This window comes from Ipomoea triloba, chromosome 13 (assembly GCF_003576645.1).
Source record: "Ipomoea triloba cultivar NCNSP0323 chromosome 13, ASM357664v1".
NCBI classification, from domain to species: Eukaryota; Viridiplantae; Streptophyta; class Magnoliopsida; order Solanales; family Convolvulaceae; genus Ipomoea; species Ipomoea triloba.
This window is the reverse complement of record NC_044928.1, coordinates 3,373,422-3,393,431: the sequence shown is the minus strand read 5'-3', so window position 1 is coordinate 3,393,431 and position 20,010 is coordinate 3,373,422. Positions and strand designations below refer to the sequence as shown.

The 20,010-nt window shown below is 36.0% G+C and overlaps 3 protein-coding genes across 3 annotated transcripts; 2 read left to right on the top strand and 1 right to left on the bottom strand.

Moving 5' to 3' along the window:
• Positions 1 to 1,264: 1,264 nt before the first annotated feature.
• LOC116001593 (probable histone H2A variant 3) lies at positions 1,265 to 3,436 on the bottom strand. The gene is made up of 2 exons (XM_031241478.1): positions 3,191 to 3,436; positions 1,265 to 1,832 (listed from the first exon to the last, which is right to left on the bottom strand). The coding sequence occupies exons 1-2, from the start codon at positions 3,308 to 3,310 to the stop codon at positions 1,536 to 1,538; spliced, it is 417 nt and encodes a 138-aa protein (XP_031097338.1). The 5' UTR covers positions 3,311 to 3,436; the 3' UTR covers positions 1,265 to 1,535.
• An 11,069-nt stretch (positions 3,437 to 14,505) lies between these two features.
• Positions 14,506 to 18,269, top strand: LOC116002208 (26S proteasome regulatory subunit 8 homolog A). The gene is made up of 9 exons (XM_031242281.1): positions 14,506 to 14,851; positions 15,318 to 15,415; positions 15,524 to 15,748; positions 15,874 to 15,936; positions 16,032 to 16,195; positions 16,851 to 17,007; positions 17,105 to 17,203; positions 17,361 to 17,471; positions 17,937 to 18,269. Exons 1-9 carry the CDS (start codon positions 14,656 to 14,658, stop codon positions 18,075 to 18,077), a joined length of 1,254 nt encoding a protein of 417 aa, XP_031098141.1. The 5' UTR covers positions 14,506 to 14,655; the 3' UTR covers positions 18,078 to 18,269.
• A 748-nt stretch (positions 18,270 to 19,017) lies between these two features.
• On the top strand, positions 19,018 to 19,966 carry LOC116002209 (NAD(P)H:quinone oxidoreductase-like). The gene is made up of 3 exons (XM_031242282.1): positions 19,018 to 19,242; positions 19,350 to 19,541; positions 19,635 to 19,966. Exons 1-3 carry the CDS (start codon positions 19,155 to 19,157, stop codon positions 19,940 to 19,942), a joined length of 588 nt encoding a protein of 195 aa, XP_031098142.1. The 5' UTR covers positions 19,018 to 19,154; the 3' UTR covers positions 19,943 to 19,966.
• The last annotated feature ends 44 nt before the right edge of the window (positions 19,967 to 20,010 follow it).

The following is a 20,010-nucleotide window of genomic DNA, read 5'->3' as shown; positions in this document are numbered from 1 at the left end:
GGAGTGTAATTGTCTCATTAAGACATGTTCTATATTCTTTGTCATAAACTACACTTGTAATAGCATTACATCGTCTTGTAATAGCTTATTGACTACGATCTAATACAATACTTGGTCCCCGTGACCTTATCACATTCATTTTGCTTATTATTTTTTACTCTTTCGTATTATCATTCATTTAACGGGTTAATTAAATCCATCAGTTCTAAATAAATTAAATCGGTTAAAACTAAAAAAAAAAATAACAAAAGAAAAATATGAAAAGACAAAAATGCATTTTCTAAAAATATAAAAAGTTATGAAAATGACTAAAAGTGTCCAAAAAAATAATAATTTAGAATGTTAAATAACAAAAATAATAGTTTGAGATTAAATCATTTGAAATTGCTACCAAAGTCAAAAGGCTTCTTGTAGAATTAACTCTATATAAGTGATTAGCTTGTTCGAGCATCAGAATTGGTTATTGCAAAAGGCATTCAAAATTTCTCAGTTTAGAAATCCAAAAAACTTGTAAAGGTCATTTTTTTTAGTATTTAATAATTCTAAGAAAATAAAACTTACAAAAAAATATCTGATTAAATGAAACATTTTTTAAATCCATCTCAGGCTTTTGTACAAACCATTATTTATTTTCCATTTCTTCAATCTATATTTTAAAGTTAGTTTCTAGATTATTATTATTACCATCCCAATGCCACCATCATCACTATCATACCATCTAGCCACCACCACATATAATAATAATAATAATAATAATATTATTATTATTATTATTATTATTATTATTATTATTAATAAAATGAACCAAACATTAAAAATGTAATTTTTAACTTTCAACCAAACCAAAAAAAAAAACACATATTTTGGCATTCAACCAATCAAACACTAAAAAATTAAAATATTTTTCAGAAAATGAGTAATTTTTAAAATCATTTTTAAAAAAAATATTTTTCAATTTCCAGACGGACCCCAATTTTATTTCTGTTTTACTTTAAAAAAAAATTATTGTATAGATGGAGAATTAATAGTTAATAAGAAATACGCTGTATGTTTTTAATAACTTCCTATTCAATTTACAAATGTGAACCCAAAAAGAATTTCTAACTTCCCATCAAACAGAAAAGACAAATTTTTATTTTTAATCAAACACCAAAAGATAAAAATTCTTTTCAAATTTCAAAAAATGAGTCATTAAAAAAAAAAAACATTTTTGGGGTTTCTAACCAAACCCTAAAAGAAAATTACAGGTGAAAAGACCCAATAATTAAGTAACATCACATCTAATCTTCATTAGAATCATTAACAGATAACCCATGTCCAGAATAACTGAGCCTAGATGCAATTTGGCAAATACAATGAGAATAGCTAACAAGGGCCTAGATAGAATTTGGCAACAAACCCCATACACAATTCTATATCTATGTTTTCTCCACCAAATTAAACCAAATGCACATGGTTTAATTTGCAGGAAAGTAACCCTAGTCTCCAATGAATGTAACAACCGAGACCGACGATGGAGTTGAACAGCAACATCATCATTCCTTGGAAGACTTGTTGATGAGCGACTTGTGGATGTGCGGGATCACTCCCCCTCCAGCTATCGTTCCTTTGATCAGGGTATCTAGTTCTTCATCACCTCGAATCGCAAGCTGCAAATGTCTTGGAGTGATACGCTTCACCTTCAGGTCCTTGCTCGCATTCCCAGCCAGCTCTAACACTTCAGCAGTTAGATACTCCAAAATAGCTGCAGAGTATACAGCTGCCGTTGCACCCACCCTTCCGTTTGCTGTTGTCCGCTCTTTCAGCAACCGATGAATACGTCCAACCGGGAACTTAAAACATTACAAACATTGCACAATCAGAACAAAACATTACATCATGTAATACATTCTGTTAAGAGTCCCACATTGAAAATATAAGAGAAAAATATCGTTTATAAGACCGGTTAGACTAACTAATTAATTGGATTCAATCATTTAGTATGGTTTGGCCCATGTGCATTATAGCCCATATGAGTGACCTTGGTCCAATCTTAGATTAGCAGCAATGCTATAGATATAAGTTGCAGGCATTGCATAAAGGTTTTGAGTGCCCCTTACTATCCCTCTAGAAGTCATTAATTTTTTTAATAAAAGTTACACAGGTAAATAGCAAGAACTTAGCAAAACTACAGCAGATCAAGCTCAATTCACAAATGAGATACAGTATGTTATGGCCCAAGGGAAAGAGGAAAAACTTAAGTGAGCCAGGCCAGGCGGCCAGCCAATTTGCTAGATACATTTGATGAAAAAGAATCTAGGTAGTAAAGAGGGCCAATGACAAAGGGATAGAAGCACCTACTCACCTTGCAGGAATTGATATTTGTCCCTTGGATCCTTCAAATTCCTTCTTTAAATCATAACATCAGGGATCTCTTGCAATCCTTAATGTTAATGTAGGCTGTGGGACTAGGATGTTTTTGCCTGAAGTTGACGAACTCAAATTTTACTACTCCATAGCAATTAGCCCAATATATTACATAATGTCCTCTAATCCGCAAAACAAGTATTCAATATGTTGTTCACATCTTACAACACTCTTCCTATGCCTATAGCAAGAAAACAAAGTGTATATCAAACGATAGCAATACCATTTCCCTTAATAGGCAACACATTAAGGCTTTGAAACAATTTTAACTTTGCTAGTTAGAAGCCTAGACATTCTAATTTCCTATTCATGTCTTGACAAAACCACAACCCCCTAATTACTCTTGGAAGCAGCTAAGAACTAATTTTATTTACTTTTATTTTTGGATAACTAGCAATAAACATTATCCAATATCCAATATCAAGCAGACCTTTATGATAGTGCATGCCCAGAAATTCTCACTTGCATTAGCCTAACAACCAATACTAACCATTACAGAACTCAAAACTACCGCTTCAAAAGGGCAAAGCTCACGTCATAAAACAAAAACCAACAGGGGCTCATCAAAATCCCAACTTTAAGCTAAAACTTTAAAGACCCAACAGTTTTAAACCGCCAAATTGTTCCAGAAAACAAAACAAAATTACACATTTAAGCTGATAGCAGGAACAAATGGATTTCAGCTAATCCCAAATTGAAGCTGTAAAATTTAAAGAATCAACAGAAAGAAGTCTCGTTTTCCAAGAGAAAAACAATGAAACGGATGAGATATAATAATAATTACCTGGAGACCGGCACGAGAGGAGCGGGAGATGGGTTTCTTCTTATCCTTATCCTTGTCTTTGTTGGCCGCAGCGGCGGATGTTTTGCCCATAATCAGACCCTTGGCGCCTTTTCCCGACATTTTTCCCCGGAAATTTCTGGGATTGGAGAGATGGAAATGGCGAGAACAGGGAGGAGTTGCTTGGATTGAGCTGAGCCTCACTAAATAAGCAGTGCGGGAAGACTCGAAGAGCCGAAGATCGACGCAAGAAAGGAAAAAAATGTGTCATCGAGACTTGTCGCATGGAAAATATGAGAGAGATTACTCAGAAGGCGTAAGGACAATAACACCCTTTTCTTTACATGTAATTACATTTTTACCGGACTATAATTTGCCACGTCGACTCAACAAACAAAAGTTGCATGATTGCATGACGCTATCCGTTAAAATATACTCCTGCCTTTTTTAATCCAATTTTTCATAATATTAAGTTTAGTATTCATTTCCAAAATTTATATGTTTAAAAATTATAGTAAATGCTAGTGGAGGTCCTCCAATTTTGATGGCACCGCCACTTTTAGTCCTCAACTTTTAAATCAACTCCTTTTAGTCCTTCGACTTTGATGACACCGTCACTTTTAGTCCCCAACTTTTAAATCAACCCCTTTTAGTCCTCCGACTTTGATGACTCTGCCACTTTTAGTCCTCAACTTTTAAATCAACCACTTTTAGTCCCCCGACTTTGATGACACCGCCATTTTTAGTCCTCAACTTTTAAATCAACCACTTTTAGTCCTCTTACTTTTTGTTTCTAGCCACCTATGGTCATTTCTTTACAATTGGACATCTAATGTCATTTTTTCAAGGGCAATTTAGTCATTTTATAATTAATGTATTAAGTAGTATGTTTCCTCATCAGAATAATTGAAGAAACTCTATTCTCCGCTCTCATTTTTTATTGAAAAATGTAATGCGCAGCACACAGAGATGTTAAAACAATAGTTGTAACACAAGAGACTTGATAACGCAGTTTGGGAAAACCCTATTCTGCGAGGCACTTCTCAGTCTTGAGAATTTGCCTAAATCCACTAAAAGCTTAATATTCAAAGTACATAGTTTTGGGACCAGAAATTACACAATAGATTGATCTTCTCCTATCTAATCTATTGTAACCTAAACACATGTACTACTTTCTAGGGGAATTTAGAATCCTCTCAAACTCTTTTATGCCTCACAATATTAGCTAGGGAATTCGTGAATGGTGTAATGGTGAGAGGTCCTTTAAATAGCCAACTAATCAGAACCAAAACAGTATTGGTGTTATTCCTAGTTTGTTTGGGATTTGATTTCTAATCTTGGTGTACTCCTTTTTTTGACTTGAATTGGATTTCTTTTTGCCAAACAATTGTGATCAACCTTTTGATTCAACACTCTCCCCCTTTGTCAAATTTTTGGCAAAAACCTTGATTTCTCCCCCTTAGTTGATTCTCCTGTATTTCCTCTTTTGGTCTTGAATCTTCTGTTTGAGTCTTTGTGACTTCAGGTCAGTATGGTATTNCTTTTAGTCCCCCGACTTTGATGACACCGCCATTTTTAGTCCTCAACTTTTAAATCAACCACTTTTAGTCCTCTTACTTTTTGTTTCTAGCCACCTATGGTCATTTCTTTACAATTGGACATCTAATGTCATTTTTTCAAGGGCAATTTAGTCATTTTATAATTAATGTATTAAGTAGTATGTTTCCTCATCAGAATAATTGAAGAAACTCTATTCTCCGCTCTCATTTTTTATTGAAAAATGTAATGCGCAGCACACAGAGATGTTAAAACAATAGTTGTAACACAAGAGACTTGATAACGCAGTTTGGGAAAACCCTATTCTGCGAGGCACTTCTCAGTCTTGAGAATTTGCCTAAATCCACTAAAAGCTTAATATTCAAAGTACATAGTTTTGGGACCAGAAATTACACAATAGATTGATCTTCTCCTATCTAATCTATTGTAACCTAAACACATGTACTACTTTCTAGGGGAATTTAGAATCCTCTCAAACTCTTTTATGCCTCACAATATTAGCTAGGGAATTCGTGAATGGTGTAATGGTGAGAGGTCCTTTAAATAGCCAACTAATCAGAACCAAAACAGTATTGGTGTTATTCCTAGTTTGTTTGGGATTTGATTTCTAATCTTGGTGTACTCCTTTTTTTGACTTGAATTGGATTTCTTTTTGCCAAACAATTGTGATCAACCTTTTGATTCAACACTCTCCCCCTTTGTCAAATTTTTGGCAAAAACCTTGATTTCTCCCCCTTAGTTGATTCTCCTGTATTTCCTCTTTTGGTCTTGAATCTTCTGTTTGAGTCTTTGTGACTTCAGGTCAGTATGGTGAATCTTCTGTTTGAGTCTTTGTGACTTCAGGTCAGTATGGTATTTTTTGAGAGACAGAGTTTGTGACTTCAGGTCAGTATGGTATTTTTTGAGAGACAGAGGAAGTGACTTCAGGTCAGTATGGTATTTTTTGAGAGACAGAGGAAATGATTATAGTAGTACCAATTAGTGAGTAGATTCAAGAGGAAATGATTATAGTAGTACCAATTAGTGAGTAGATTCATCAGCATCAGATTTCATCATAAACAGATCTTCAGTAGATCAACAAAAGAGTCAGAATTGAATTTGTTTCTCCCCCTTTTTTTGCTCAAAAATTTCCTTCTGGAGTCTTTTCTTCTTCTTGCCTTTCTTCTCCTTGATTTTCTTCTTGACTGTTTTTTTTCACGTGTTCTTGGACCCACATAGTCGGATATTTCTTCAGTTTCTCCTTCTTTTTCCTCACTATTCCAGCTCTTTTCTTTTCTTTTCTTTTCTCTTTTTTTTGAACTATATTTGGCATAAGCCAATTTCGGATCTCAACTTTGAGAATCTGTTTCCATCTAGTGCTTTCGTAAAGATATCTGCCAATTGTTTGTCAGTACTGATATGTGTGAGAGATACGATTTCATCTTCAACTAGTTCCCTTATGAAGTGGTGTCTGATGTCAATGTGCTTGGTTCGTGAATGCTGAACAGGATTTTTGGAGATGTATATTGCACTTTTGTTATCACAGTATATGGTCATTGTTGATTGGTGGATCCCATAATCTTCTAACATTTGTTTCATCCACAATAGTTGTGTACAACAACTTCTGGCAGCGATATATTCAGCCTCTGCTGTTGATAGGGATATTGAGCTCTGTTTTTTGCTTAACCAAGACACCAAATTTGTTCCAAGTAGGAAGCATCCTCCTGATGTGCTTTTTCTATCATCCATATTTCCCGCCCAGTCTGCATCGCAGTATGCAGATAGGTGTTGGTTTGTGTCAAAAGAATACCATATACCTAGATCAATGGTCCCTTTTACATATTTGATGACTCTTTTTACAGCTTTTAGATGTGTTTCCATGGGATTGGCTTGATATCTGGCATATATCCCTACCCCAAAACTTAAATCTGGTCTGCTCGTTGTTAAATAGAGTAGGCCCCCTATCATGCTTCGATACAAAGTCTGTTCCACCTTCTTCCCTTCTAGATCTTTAGAGATCCTCTCTGTTGTTGGAACAGGTGTTCTAACAACTTTGCTTTCATTCAATCCGAATCTTTTGACAAGATTTCTTGCATATTTGCTTTGTGAGACAAAGATTCCATTTTCTAATTGCTTAACCTGTAACCCCAGAAAGTAGCTTAGTTCACCAACCATACTCATCTCAAATTCTCCTTCCATATCTGTAATGAATTGGTTCTTGTAGCAGCTTTGTGTTGATCCAAAAACTATATCGTCAACGTAGATTTGTGCAATCATGATATCTTTCTTATGAGTTTTTACAAATAGTGTCTTGTCTACACTCCCTCTTTGGTAACCTTTATTCAGCAAGAATTGGGTTAATCGCTCATACCAAGCTCGTGGAGCTTGTTTTAAACCATATAGTGCCTTCTTGAGCTTGTAGACATATTCAGGATGATATGGATCTTCAAAACCTTTTGGTTGGGCTACATAGACTTCTTCTTTTAGGTACCCATTCAGAAATGCGGTTTTTACATCCATTTGATACAGTTTTATTTTTAGGATGCATGCTACGGCTATTAGAAGCCGTATGGACTCAATTCTAGCTACTGGTGCAAAAGTTTCTTCAAAGTCTGTTCCTTCGACTTGTGTGTAGCCTTGGGCTACTAGTCTGGCTTTGTTCCTTACTATGTTTCCTTGTTCATCTGTTTTGTTTTTATAGACCCATTTTGTTCCGATGATGTTGACATCTTGTGGTTTGGTGACTAATTCCCATACCCTATTTCTTTCAAACTGTTGTAATTCCTCCTGCATGGCTTCTATCCAAAATTCATCTAACAATGCTTCATTGGTGTTCTTTGGTTCGATTTTTGATGTATAGCAAAGATCTCCTTCAGATATCTTGAGGTAGTCTCTCTTTTTCCCTCCAGTCCTTATTCCATCTTCTAGATCTCCAATGATATTTTCGAGGGGGTGATTTTTCTGAGTTTTTGATTTTGGNGACTTCAGGTCAGTATGGTATTTTTTGAGAGACAGAGGAAATGATTATAGTAGTACCAATTAGTGAGTAGATTCATCAGCATCAGATTTCATCATAAACAGATCTTCAGTAGATCAACAAAAGAGTCAGAATTGAATTTGTTTCTCCCCCTTTTTTTGCTCAAAAATTTCCTTCTGGAGTCTTTTCTTCTTCTTGCCTTTCTTCTCCTTGATTTTCTTCTTGACTGTTTTTTTTCACGTGTTCTTGGACCCACATAGTCGGATATTTCTTCAGTTTCTCCTTCTTTTTCCTCACTATTCCAGCTCTTTTCTTTTCTTTTCTTTTCTCTTTTTTTTGAACTATATTTGGCATAAGCCAATTTCGGATCTCAACTTTGAGAATCTGTTTCCATCTAGTGCTTTCGTAAAGATATCTGCCAATTGTTTGTCAGTACTGATATGTGTGAGAGATACGATTTCATCTTCAACTAGTTCCCTTATGAAGTGGTGTCTGATGTCAATGTGCTTGGTTCGTGAATGCTGAACAGGATTTTTGGAGATGTATATTGCACTTTTGTTATCACAGTATATGGTCATTGTTGATTGGTGGATCCCATAATCTTCTAACATTTGTTTCATCCACAATAGTTGTGTACAACAACTTCTGGCAGCGATATATTCAGCCTCTGCTGTTGATAGGGATATTGAGCTCTGTTTTTTGCTTAACCAAGACACCAAATTTGTTCCAAGTAGGAAGCATCCTCCTGATGTGCTTTTTCTATCATCCATATTTCCCGCCCAGTCTGCATCGCAGTATGCAGATAGGTGTTGGTTTGTGTCAAAAGAATACCATATACCTAGATCAATGGTCCCTTTTACATATTTGATGACTCTTTTTACAGCTTTTAGATGTGTTTCCATGGGATTGGCTTGATATCTGGCATATATCCCTACCCCAAAACTTAAATCTGGTCTGCTCGTTGTTAAATAGAGTAGGCCCCCTATCATGCTTCGATACAAAGTCTGTTCCACCTTCTTCCCTTCTAGATCTTTAGAGATCCTCTCTGTTGTTGGAACAGGTGTTCTAACAACTTTGCTTTCATTCAATCCGAATCTTTTGACAAGATTTCTTGCATATTTGCTTTGTGAGACAAAGATTCCATTTTCTAATTGCTTAACCTGTAACCCCAGAAAGTAGCTTAGTTCACCAACCATACTCATCTCAAATTCTCCTTCCATATCTGTAATGAATTGGTTCTTGTAGCAGCTTTGTGTTGATCCAAAAACTATATCGTCAACGTAGATTTGTGCAATCATGATATCTTTCTTATGAGTTTTTACAAATAGTGTCTTGTCTACACTCCCTCTTTGGTAACCTTTATTCAGCAAGAATTGGGTTAATCGCTCATACCAAGCTCGTGGAGCTTGTTTTAAACCATATAGTGCCTTCTTGAGCTTGTAGACATATTCAGGATGATATGGATCTTCAAAACCTTTTGGTTGGGCTACATAGACTTCTTCTTTTAGGTACCCATTCAGAAATGCGGTTTTTACATCCATTTGATACAGTTTTATTTTTAGGATGCATGCTACGGCTATTAGAAGCCGTATGGACTCAATTCTAGCTACTGGTGCAAAAGTTTCTTCAAAGTCTGTTCCTTCGACTTGTGTGTAGCCTTGGGCTACTAGTCTGGCTTTGTTCCTTACTATGTTTCCTTGTTCATCTGTTTTGTTTTTATAGACCCATTTTGTTCCGATGATGTTGACATCTTGTGGTTTGGTGACTAATTCCCATACCCTATTTCTTTCAAACTGTTGTAATTCCTCCTGCATGGCTTCTATCCAAAATTCATCTAACAATGCTTCATTGGTGTTCTTTGGTTCGATTTTTGATGTATAGCAAAGATCTCCTTCAGATATCTTGAGGTAGTCTCTCTTTTTCCCTCCAGTCCTTATTCCATCTTCTAGATCTCCAATGATATTTTCGAGGGGGTGATTTTTCTGAGTTTTTGATTTTGGTATGAGAGGCTGTTTTTTAGTTTCTTCATCCTCATCTTCTGATTTGGTCTCTGTTTCTGTTTTTTTTTGAAGGGGTATTCATTGATGGTGGAACTGTTGTTTCAACAATTTCTGAGTAATCATCATTATCAGTGTTTTCTTCTGAATATTCATCGCTGATGGTTACATTTATGGATTCCATCACACTGTTTGTCCTGAGATTAAACACACGAAAGGCCCGACTGTTTGATGAGTATCCTAGGAAGATTCCTTGGTCACCTTTGATGTCGAATTTTCCTAAGGATTCTCTGTCTCTTAGTATGTAGCAGTTGCTACCAAATACATGTGTGTGTTTTAGATTTGGTGTCCTACCTTTCCAAATTTGGTAGGGTGTCATGTTTGTTTCTTTCCGTATGTATACTCGATTTATCAAGTAACATGCGGTGTTTACAGCCTTTGCCCAAAACTTTGGTGATATTCTTTTGTGATTTAGTAGGACCCTTGCCATTTCTTGTATGGTCCGATTTTTCCGCTCAACTACCCCATTTTGTTGCGGTGTTTTGGGAGCCGAGAATTCGTGATGGATTCCATTCTCGTCACAATATGTTTTGAACTGTGAGTTTTCAAATTCTCTTCCATGATCACTTCTTAACCGGATGATTTTTCCCACCTTTTGATCCTTTTCATTTTGTATTTTGTTGATGAGGATTTTGAAGGCGTTGAATGTTTCTGATTTGTCTCTGAGGAAGTTTACCCATGTATATCGTGAGAAATCATCAACGGTTACATGAACATACCGTTTTCCTCCTATGCTTTCTGTTTGAGTGGGTCCAAAGAGGTCCATATGGAGAAGTTCCATAATTCTTGAAGTGTGAATTCCTGGTGTTCTTTTGTGGCTACTTCTTGTCATTTTGTTTTCAAGACATGCATCACATTTTCTATTTTCATCAATGTCCAGTTTTGGAACACCTCGGTATGCTCCCCTTTTTAGACCCTTTTTCATATCATGAAAATTTATATGCCCCATACGTTGATGCCACAGAAGTGTTTGATTGATAGTGACTTGGTTGCAGGTTAAATGGCTATCCCATGTGTAGCATTTATCCGAGGACCTTTTTCCCATCATGACGCATTCATGTCCTTGGTTGTACACTTTGCAATTTTCTTTTGAGAATTCTACCCTTAGTTCATCTTCACACAGCTGACTTATACTGATAAGGTTTGCTTTTAAGCCTTGTACCAGGAAGACTCTTGATAATCTGGGGAGACCATGGACATTTAGTGTTCCGCTAGCAATGATTTGCCCCCTTTCTCCATCTCCAAAGGTTACATGTCCTTCACTTTTGTAATGGATGTCCTCTAGATTGTTTGGGTTTCCGGTCATGTGTCTTGAACATCCACTGTCGAAGTACCAAACACTTGTTTCTTTGCTGATTTTTGAAGTATAGGCTGTGACTGGTGTTTGATTTTTTCTGACCCAGACTCTTTGGGCTGGTTTTTGTTCTTGCTTTGCCCAGATTCTGTTATGGAGATCATTTTGTCTTTTGTAGCAGTGTGCCTTGATGTGTCCCAATCTGTGACAGTAGTAACATCTGATTCTTCTACGGTGTTGAAAGTGATGTTGTAACACTTCTCTGTTTTCGACTGCAGAATCTTTCCTTGTTGCTAAGTTTGATTGTTCTGCATTTTCAGTTAGTCTTCTTATTTCCTGTAGCAACTTGTCTTCCTCTTTTAGTGATTTCATTAACTTTTCTTGGGTTTCTTTGTGAAGAAGTATTTCATTTTCCTTTTCACTTTTAAGGAAGTGATTTTCTTGCATGAGATTTAAGTTTACTTTGATGATTTCTTCCCACTTGGCGTGCAGCTGTGTATACGAGTTTAATAGATCTTGCATGTCCTCCTTTGATTCATCATCGCCTTCATGATTTGTGAAAAAGGCCACAAAATTTGTGTTGTTTTCTTCTTCACTATCTGAGTCATCACTCAAGGTTGTTACATATGTTTTGTTCTTCCTCCTTAGGTAATTTGGACATTCTGACTGAATATGTCCATATCCCTTGCACTCATAGCACTGTATTCCATCAAGGTTTGGACTCCTTTTCTTCTTGGAATTGACGGATTGGTTTTGTGCAAATGATGGACTCCCTTGATTATTTGAGAAACTCTTGTTCTTATTTCTGAATTTGTTAAATTTCTTGAGAACTCTGTTGAAGTTTTTTGTCAACAAAGCAATGGATTCTTCCATTTTTTCAGTATCTTCATCTGAGTTGGTGTCTTGTTTTGATTGAAGGGCTATTCCTTTGCCATTAGGCTTTTTGTTTTGCAGCATCTCAAGCTCATATGTTTTAAGGTTTCCCATTAGATCACTTAACTTGCAGGTATTGAGATCTTTGTTTTCTTGAATAGCTGTTACTTTCATCATAAATCTTTCTAGTAATGATCGCAATACCTTTTTTACTAACCTGTTTTCAGGAATGGGTTCCCCTAAGTTATAGGCTTCCCCAGCAATTTCTAGTATTCTTCCATTAAATTGTGTGATATCTTCTTCTTCCTCCATCTTCAGATTTTCAAACTGAGTTTGGACCATTTGTAGTTTTGATTGTTTGACTGTTGAATTTCCTTCATGATGATCACACAATATATCCCATGCTGTTTTTGCTACATTTGTGGCAGCGATTAGTTTGAATGTTTCTTCACTCACGGCTCCGTAGATGGCATTCATAGCTTTTGAATTATAGTCGAACTCTTTGAGTTCTTCTTCGCTCCAATCAGCACGACCTTTTGCTTTGTTATTGTCATCAAGGGGATGTTTCCATTCGTTTTCAACAGCCCTCCATACTCTTTCTCCTTGTGCTAATATGTAAATTTTCATTCTAGCTTTCCAATAAGAATAGTTTGTACCACTTAGGGCTGGTGGCTTGTTATTTGATAGTCCTTCTCTGGGAAACTCCATTAGGATCCTGCTAATAACTTAAGTAGTTTGGCTCTGATACCAATTGAAAAATGTAATGCGCAGCACACAGAGATGTTAAAACAATAGTTGTAACACAAGAGACTTGATAACGCAGTTTGGGAAAAACCCTATTCTGCGAGGCACTTCTCAGTCTTGAGAATTTGCCTAAATCCACTAAAAGCTTAATATTCAAAGTACATAGTTTTGGGACCAGAAATTACACAATAGATTGATCTTCTCCTATCTAATCTATTGTAACCTAAACACATGTACTACTTTCTAGGGGAATTTAGAATCCTCTCAAACTCTCTTATGCCTCACAATATTAGCTAGGGAATTCGTGAATGGTGTAATGGTGAGAGGTCCTTTAAATAGCCAACTAATCAGAACCAAAACAGTATTGGTGTTATTCCTAGTTTGTTTGGGATTTGATTTCTAATCTTGGTGTACTCCTTTTTTTGACTTGAATTGGATTTCTTTTTGCCAAACAATTGTGATCAACCTTTTGATTCAACATTTAACACTAAATTTTGGACTAAATGACTGAATTGCCCTTGAGAAAATGACATTAGATGTCCAATTGTAAAGAAAGGACCATAGGTGGCTATAAACAAAAAGTACGAGGACTAAAAGTGGTTGATTTAAAAGTTGAGGACTAAAAGTGATTAATTTAAAAGTTGAGGACTATAAGTGGCAGTGCCATCAAAGTCGGAGGACCTACACTGGTATTTACTCTTAAAAATTATACTAAAAGTATTATTAAACACAAAAAATCAAATTTAAAAATAAATAAAAATACTAAAAAATAAACAAAGAAGAAAGAGTTAGTTTCACTAATGAATAATAAATAGGGCAGATAAAATGGGATAGAAGAGTATAAGAAAAAAATAGTTAATTCCAATTTTTGTTCTAAATTTATAGGTGTCATTTCACTTTTAGTCTTTTTGTTTTTTTGTTTTTTCAAAATATCCCCCTTTAATCCTAGTATTATTGTGGCATGACTAGTTTTGGTCATTTATCAATAAAATCGTTTAAGTTCCCATAAATACAAGGGCATTTCGGTCTTTAAATATGATTTAAAAAAAAGTAAAAATAAAAATATAGCGGATCAACTGACTTTGTAAAAAAAAAATAAAAATGACATTATATTTAACGTCATTTCAATAATTTTTTTTACAGAGGACCAAAAATAGTCATGCCATAATAATACTATGACCAAATGTGGCTAATAAAAAAAGGACTAAAAGTTGACTACCAATCTACCACCTATAAATCTAGGACCAAAATTTGAATTAACTCTATAAGAAAATATTTATAAAAAAATACTCCATATTTTATTTATATCAAATCTTTCTATATATTTAATATTTAAGTAGGTGTATGAGATCTAATAATAATAATAATAACAATAATAATTATTGATGGTTTTACGACTAATGGGTAGTCGACAGCTAATCACCACTACCGTTTAATAAACAGAATAAAGATGACACGACGAAGTAATTGACGTTTGCCAAGAATAATACTTAAAAAAATAATCATTTGAATGAATTTTGGTTAACCCAATTTCTTCCATTAAGATTGGGTTAAATTGCTATCCTTATTATTTTTTTTTGAAAAAAAAATAAAATCAACTAGTAAGAACCTAGTGAACACGGTTTAATAAAAGTAATTCAACTACTTAAATCTCAATGTCACCTTTTATCAAAAAAAAAAAAAAAAAAATCTCAATGTCACCTACCTAACCGCTACCGGCGCTACACTAAACGGATCCTAAATAAGCAAGGGTATTAGTGTAATTGCAAACTGTAAAACATAAAGGGCACATTATCGAATAAAAACAAACATTGAGGCGGTTAGTGTAATTCCCAAATTATAGGTTTCCAATCCTCCAAGAAAAGAACAATCTGTAGAATCCAATCTCAATTCCAACCCACCGCCTAATCAGAGTTCTCTCCTTCTTCTTCTTGTTATTCGCCGTCGAACTGTCACCGGAAACCTAGAACCAGGAATCGGAAAAGAAATGGCAACAGCTGGTGTAGAGAAGACCCGACCCGAATCAGAGAGAGAGGAGAGCTGTTCTGCGAAGCCGATGAAGCAAGGCGAAGGCTTGAGGCAATACTATATGCAGCACATCCACGATCTCCAACTTCAAGTCCGTCAAAAGAGTCACAATCTCAATCGGCTTGAAGCCCAGCGCAATGAGCTCAATTCAAAAGGTCAGTTCAAAAAAGCCCTAGAATTATAGAATTTATAATTATAAACAACGACATATTGACATATCGATTCAAAGCTTCGAAGATTTGTTTAAATTTGTGATCTTTTTGTTTGTATGTACGTTTTTCCCCTTTAATTGTATAATGCTCCGTATTGGGTATGAAGCAGTAAGCTTAATTTCAGTTAGAGTATCACTTACCCGATAACAAGTTAACATCTTTAGGACTTTAGACATGTGCTATGTTTTGGATGCTGTGGGTTGTGCTGTAGAAGCGCATGCACATGTTTATTGCTTATATTATATGCAGTTAAAAACTGAGTTGAAAATTTACAGAATTTCTAGATGTTACTGGTTTTATTCCTTTGTTTGATATTCTTTTTATTGTGTTTTGAACTTTCTTCTAGATTTTGTTTTGAATTAGGCAATTGATGTGCTTTATTCTCCTTTTGGTTGTTTTTATTGATCAGTAAGAATGCTGAAGGAAGAGTTACAGTTGCTTCAGGAGCCTGGGTCTTATGTTGGTGAAGTTGTCAAAGTGATGGGGAAATCTAAAGTTTTAGTGAAAGTAAGTTGTTTTTAATTGCTATTAGTTCTTTTTGTGTTTAAAAGCTATTTGTTTATAAATTTTTAAATACATCATCTGAGTTTGTTTGTTTCTTGTTCTGGTGTTCAGGTCCATCCTGAAGGGAAATATGTGGTTGATGTTGATAAGAGCATTGACATAACAAAGATTACTCCATCTACCAGAGTTGCCCTTCGTAATGATAGCTATGTTCTTCACTTAATTTTACCAAGCAAAGTGGATCCTTTAGTCAACCTCATGAAAGTTGAAAAGGTTCCTGACTCTACTTATGATATGATTGGTGGCCTTGATCAGCAAATCAAAGAGATTAAGGAGGTTAGTATTTTTTCCATATTGTTTATGTGTCAATTAATTTTGCCACTTTCCATCATCAGTCACATGACTCCATTATTCTGTTCTTTATTAACTTTACAAATTGATTATCTGCATGTAAATGCCAGGTTATTGAGCTTCCCATTAAACATCCTGAGTTGTTCGAGAGTCTTGGAATTGCTCAACCAAAGGTGTGTAATAGTGAATAGTCTTTCCCTTGGTCTCCATGATATGGGATCCTTGCACTGATGGTCAAAACCTCTAACTTTTTCTATTAAAAAAACAGGGAGTATTGCTCTATGGACCCCCAGGAACAGGGAAAACATTGTTGGCAAGGGCAGTTGCACATCATACTGATTGTACCTTCATTAGGGTTTCTGGCTCTGAACTAGTGCAGAAATATATTGGGGAAGGTTCTCGTATGGTGAGAGAACTTTTTGTTATGGCCAGGTTTGTTCTTTTCTCTTAGATTGACAACTCTTATGTATGCGATGTTAGCTTCCTTATGCTGTGGTTTGATGGTGAAACCTGAAATTGAGGCAAAACAAGGGAATTCATATGAGGAGAACTTTGACCAATGAAAATAAAATAGTTCTTATATGTCCCACATTAAAGAGTGCTATTAATTTCTTCTTTTTAAGTAAGGATTGCTATAATGTATTTCCTTAAGTCTTCACTTTGGCTTCAATAGGTCATTTATGAGAGGCTTTATTATATGTGATGGTAAAACTTGAGATGCTTATTTCACAGTCAAAAATAAGATAGTTTGGATGAATTTGAGCTTGTTAAATTGTTGAGTTACCGAGTAAAAAAACAGGTTGAAAGAAATTTATGAAAAATACTTTACATTATCCTAGGTACTTCAAAACTTCCCTCTATTTAGCACTAAAAGAGAATGTGATATAGAACCTGTTGATTAATTTTAATTCTAGGCGAAGTCCATTCTCAATTGTTTGATCAAGATACTAATACCTAGGTTTGTATGCTTCAAGAGAAATCTTGTATGCTTATCTTCCTGCTTCTCTTACAAATATTTTCCTCTCCTTTTGTTTGGCTTATTATGACTTCATTTGAACTTTTTATGGCTTTTTTTGTTGTATGACAGGGAGCATGCTCCATCTATTATATTTATGGATGAAATAGATAGCATTGGATCTGCTAGAATGGAATCAGGAAGTGGCAATGGTGATAGTGAGGTGCAGCGCACAATGTTGGAGCTTCTTAACCAGCTGGATGGATTTGAGGCATCAAACAAGATTAAGGTGAGTTTTGAGAGCTCAGTTAAACATGAATATGATGAACGCTTAATTATTTATTTTAAATTATACAGTTTTTAACACCAATGTACACACTCTTCAGGTATTAATGGCCACCAACCGTATTGATATTCTGGATCAAGCTCTCCTTAGGCCAGGCAGAATTGACAGGAAAATTGAATTTCCAAATCCCAATGAAGAGGTATGAAATTTTATGATTGTTTACTTGCCCTTGCTCACATTCTATCACCTAGGAACCAACAGAGCTGCCCGGGTTGGCTTTACGATTGTTTACTTATTTCTCTTTCTTCATGATTTGATTTGGTTCATTACAACTGATGTGACTATTCTTTTTCCAGTCTCGCTGGGATATCCTGAAGATTCATTCAAGGAAAATGAACTTGATGCGTGGCATTGACTTGAAAAAGATAGCAGAAAAGATGAATGGCGCTTCAGGGGCTGAGCTTAAGGTGAGCTGTCTATCTTTTGGCCACAATTGGGACATTTTCTCCACTTTTCACCAATATGGAAAACAAGGGCCATTTTGTTCCTTAGTCTCTTGGTTTCTATGCTCTGTGCATTCTTGTATCATGTTCTTTACATGTCATGGGTTACCTTGAACTTTGCGAGTTGGGACCTCTACCTGGGTGGAGTACTACATATGCTTCAATTATGTTTTCTTAACTGAGGTGGTACTTTGAGGGAGATATGAAATTTGGTTGGATAATTTGGATGAATGCAATAATGATATTACATTTAGCACTTTGACATCATATGTATTCCCCTACGCTCTATGCATGATAGCAAATGAAGGGAGAACAAAAAAATGAAGGGGCAACAACATGATAATAGGAGAATGCATAGATAACTAAGAAGGTAAAGCTAATTTGAATTTTCCGGGTTGATACCATAATGTACATTTATCATGTCTGCAGGCTGTTTGCACAGAAGCAGGTATGTTTGCTTTGAGAGAAAGGAGGGTCCATGTCACGCAGGAAGATTTTGAGATGGCGGTTGCGAAGGTGATGAAGAAAGACACGGAGAAAAACATGTCATTGCGCAAGCTATGGAAGTAATTTGACATCTCACCGAGTTTTCCTTGGTAGCTGTGTAAGCCCCAAAATGTGTTCATCTTGTCCTGATATGGAATTTCATAGCCATTTGAACATCTCTCTTCAAACTTCATGAGATCAGTTTACTTTAGATCCCTTTCTGTTTTTGTATCTGACTGGTGTTCTTTCATAATGTAAGATTTGTGATTCGCTCAAGTAGCATATGTTTTTCAGTCATCTGTTGTCATCAACTGGTGAACAACATAATTTCAATCCTGAAACACAGCTGCTCTTGAAGGGTTATAGCAGCCTCTCAAGCCGTACTATAGCTAATATTATTCAAAATGATGGAATTGCTGCAAGATTCATGACTGTGCTTGGCCTCCATGTCATCTTAAAAAAAAAAAAACCTATTTTGAATGAGTACAGTTTATAAGACTTATTTGTTTTTTTGAGTAACAAGAAAATCTATAGTTACTCTAGAAGGATTGGTTCAAATGAAGAAAGAAGTAGTTAAGATGCTTAAAAATACAAACTTGTAATCATAAGATCACGAGTTTGTATTTTTTACATTACAAGTTTGTATTTTTTACATTACAACTTGTAATCATAGGATCACGACATAAAAAAAAAGAAAAAAAAAAGATCACGATCGACATTTAATGCACTCTCTTTGTAATCTTAAGAAGGAATTATTATAACTCCATGAATGAACAATGAAGCAACAGTTAAAGATAGTAAAGCAATCGTCATGAATGAATATGCATGCGGTCATTATATTGTAACGCACAAATAGCCGCAGCCGCCATGAACAAACAACTAAGCAATTGTCGTGGACTCGTGGGGACGGGAGCAGAGAGCTAATCAAAATAATACTTCGTATGTACATATGAAAACGAGAATGGGCTCACCAGAGTGCAACATTCGTGGTAAAAGACGGAAGAGCCGCCATGGATGAGCGAGGTTGGAATAAGCTACAGCAGCCCTTGACTTTGATTTTCATATACTAACCTCCATCACTTTTTTTCATATATAAATACGTCGTGCTAGCCGTAACACCTCAAACCATCTGGGAATTTGAACGTAACATAGCAGCAAAAAATGGCAGCTCAATCACCGGTTATCAAAGTCGTCGCCCTCTGCGGTTCCCTCCGCAAAGCTTCTTACAATCGCGGTCTCATCCGCGCCGGTAATTAACGCTCTCATCTTCCCCTGGCTGCCATTACTCATTGAATTAGTATATCTGATCTACTCCATTAAGCAATATTCTGATTATGATTATATATATGTATATAGCGATGGAGATTTGCAAGGAATCAATCAACGGGATGGAGATAGAGTACGTGGACATATCGTCCTTACCGATTCTGAACACCGATCTCGAGGTAGACGGAAAATTTCCACCGGAGGTAGAGGAATTCCGCCAGAAGATTCTCGGAGCAGACAGCGCACTCTTCGCTTCTCCGGAAAACAACTTCTCCGTCGCTGGTACGTTCTAAAAGATCAAATTAACGGCGAATTGAAAGTAAACCTAACACTAAAAACACTACAATTATGTACTGCTGTTTTAATTTGTATCAGCACCTTTGAAAAACGCGATTGATTGGGCGTCTCGGCCGCCGAACGTGTGGGCGGACAAGACGGCGGCAGTCGTGAGCGCCGGAGGATTCCTAGGAGGAGGATTAGGGCAGTTTCACCTACGGCAAATCGGAGTTTTCCTGGACCTCCATTTCATCAACAAACCTGAGTTTTTCGTGCAGGCATTCCAGCCTCCTCCAAAGTTCGACGCCGACGGCAACTTGATCCATGAGGCCACCAAGGAGAAGCTGGAGAAAGTCCTTCTATCCTTGCACAAATTCACCTTGCGCCATCTAACCAAGATTGAATAATTTGAATGAGTATAGGAAACCAAATTCAGCTCCCCTATTCCCGGTTTTTTTTTTTTTTTTTTTTTTTT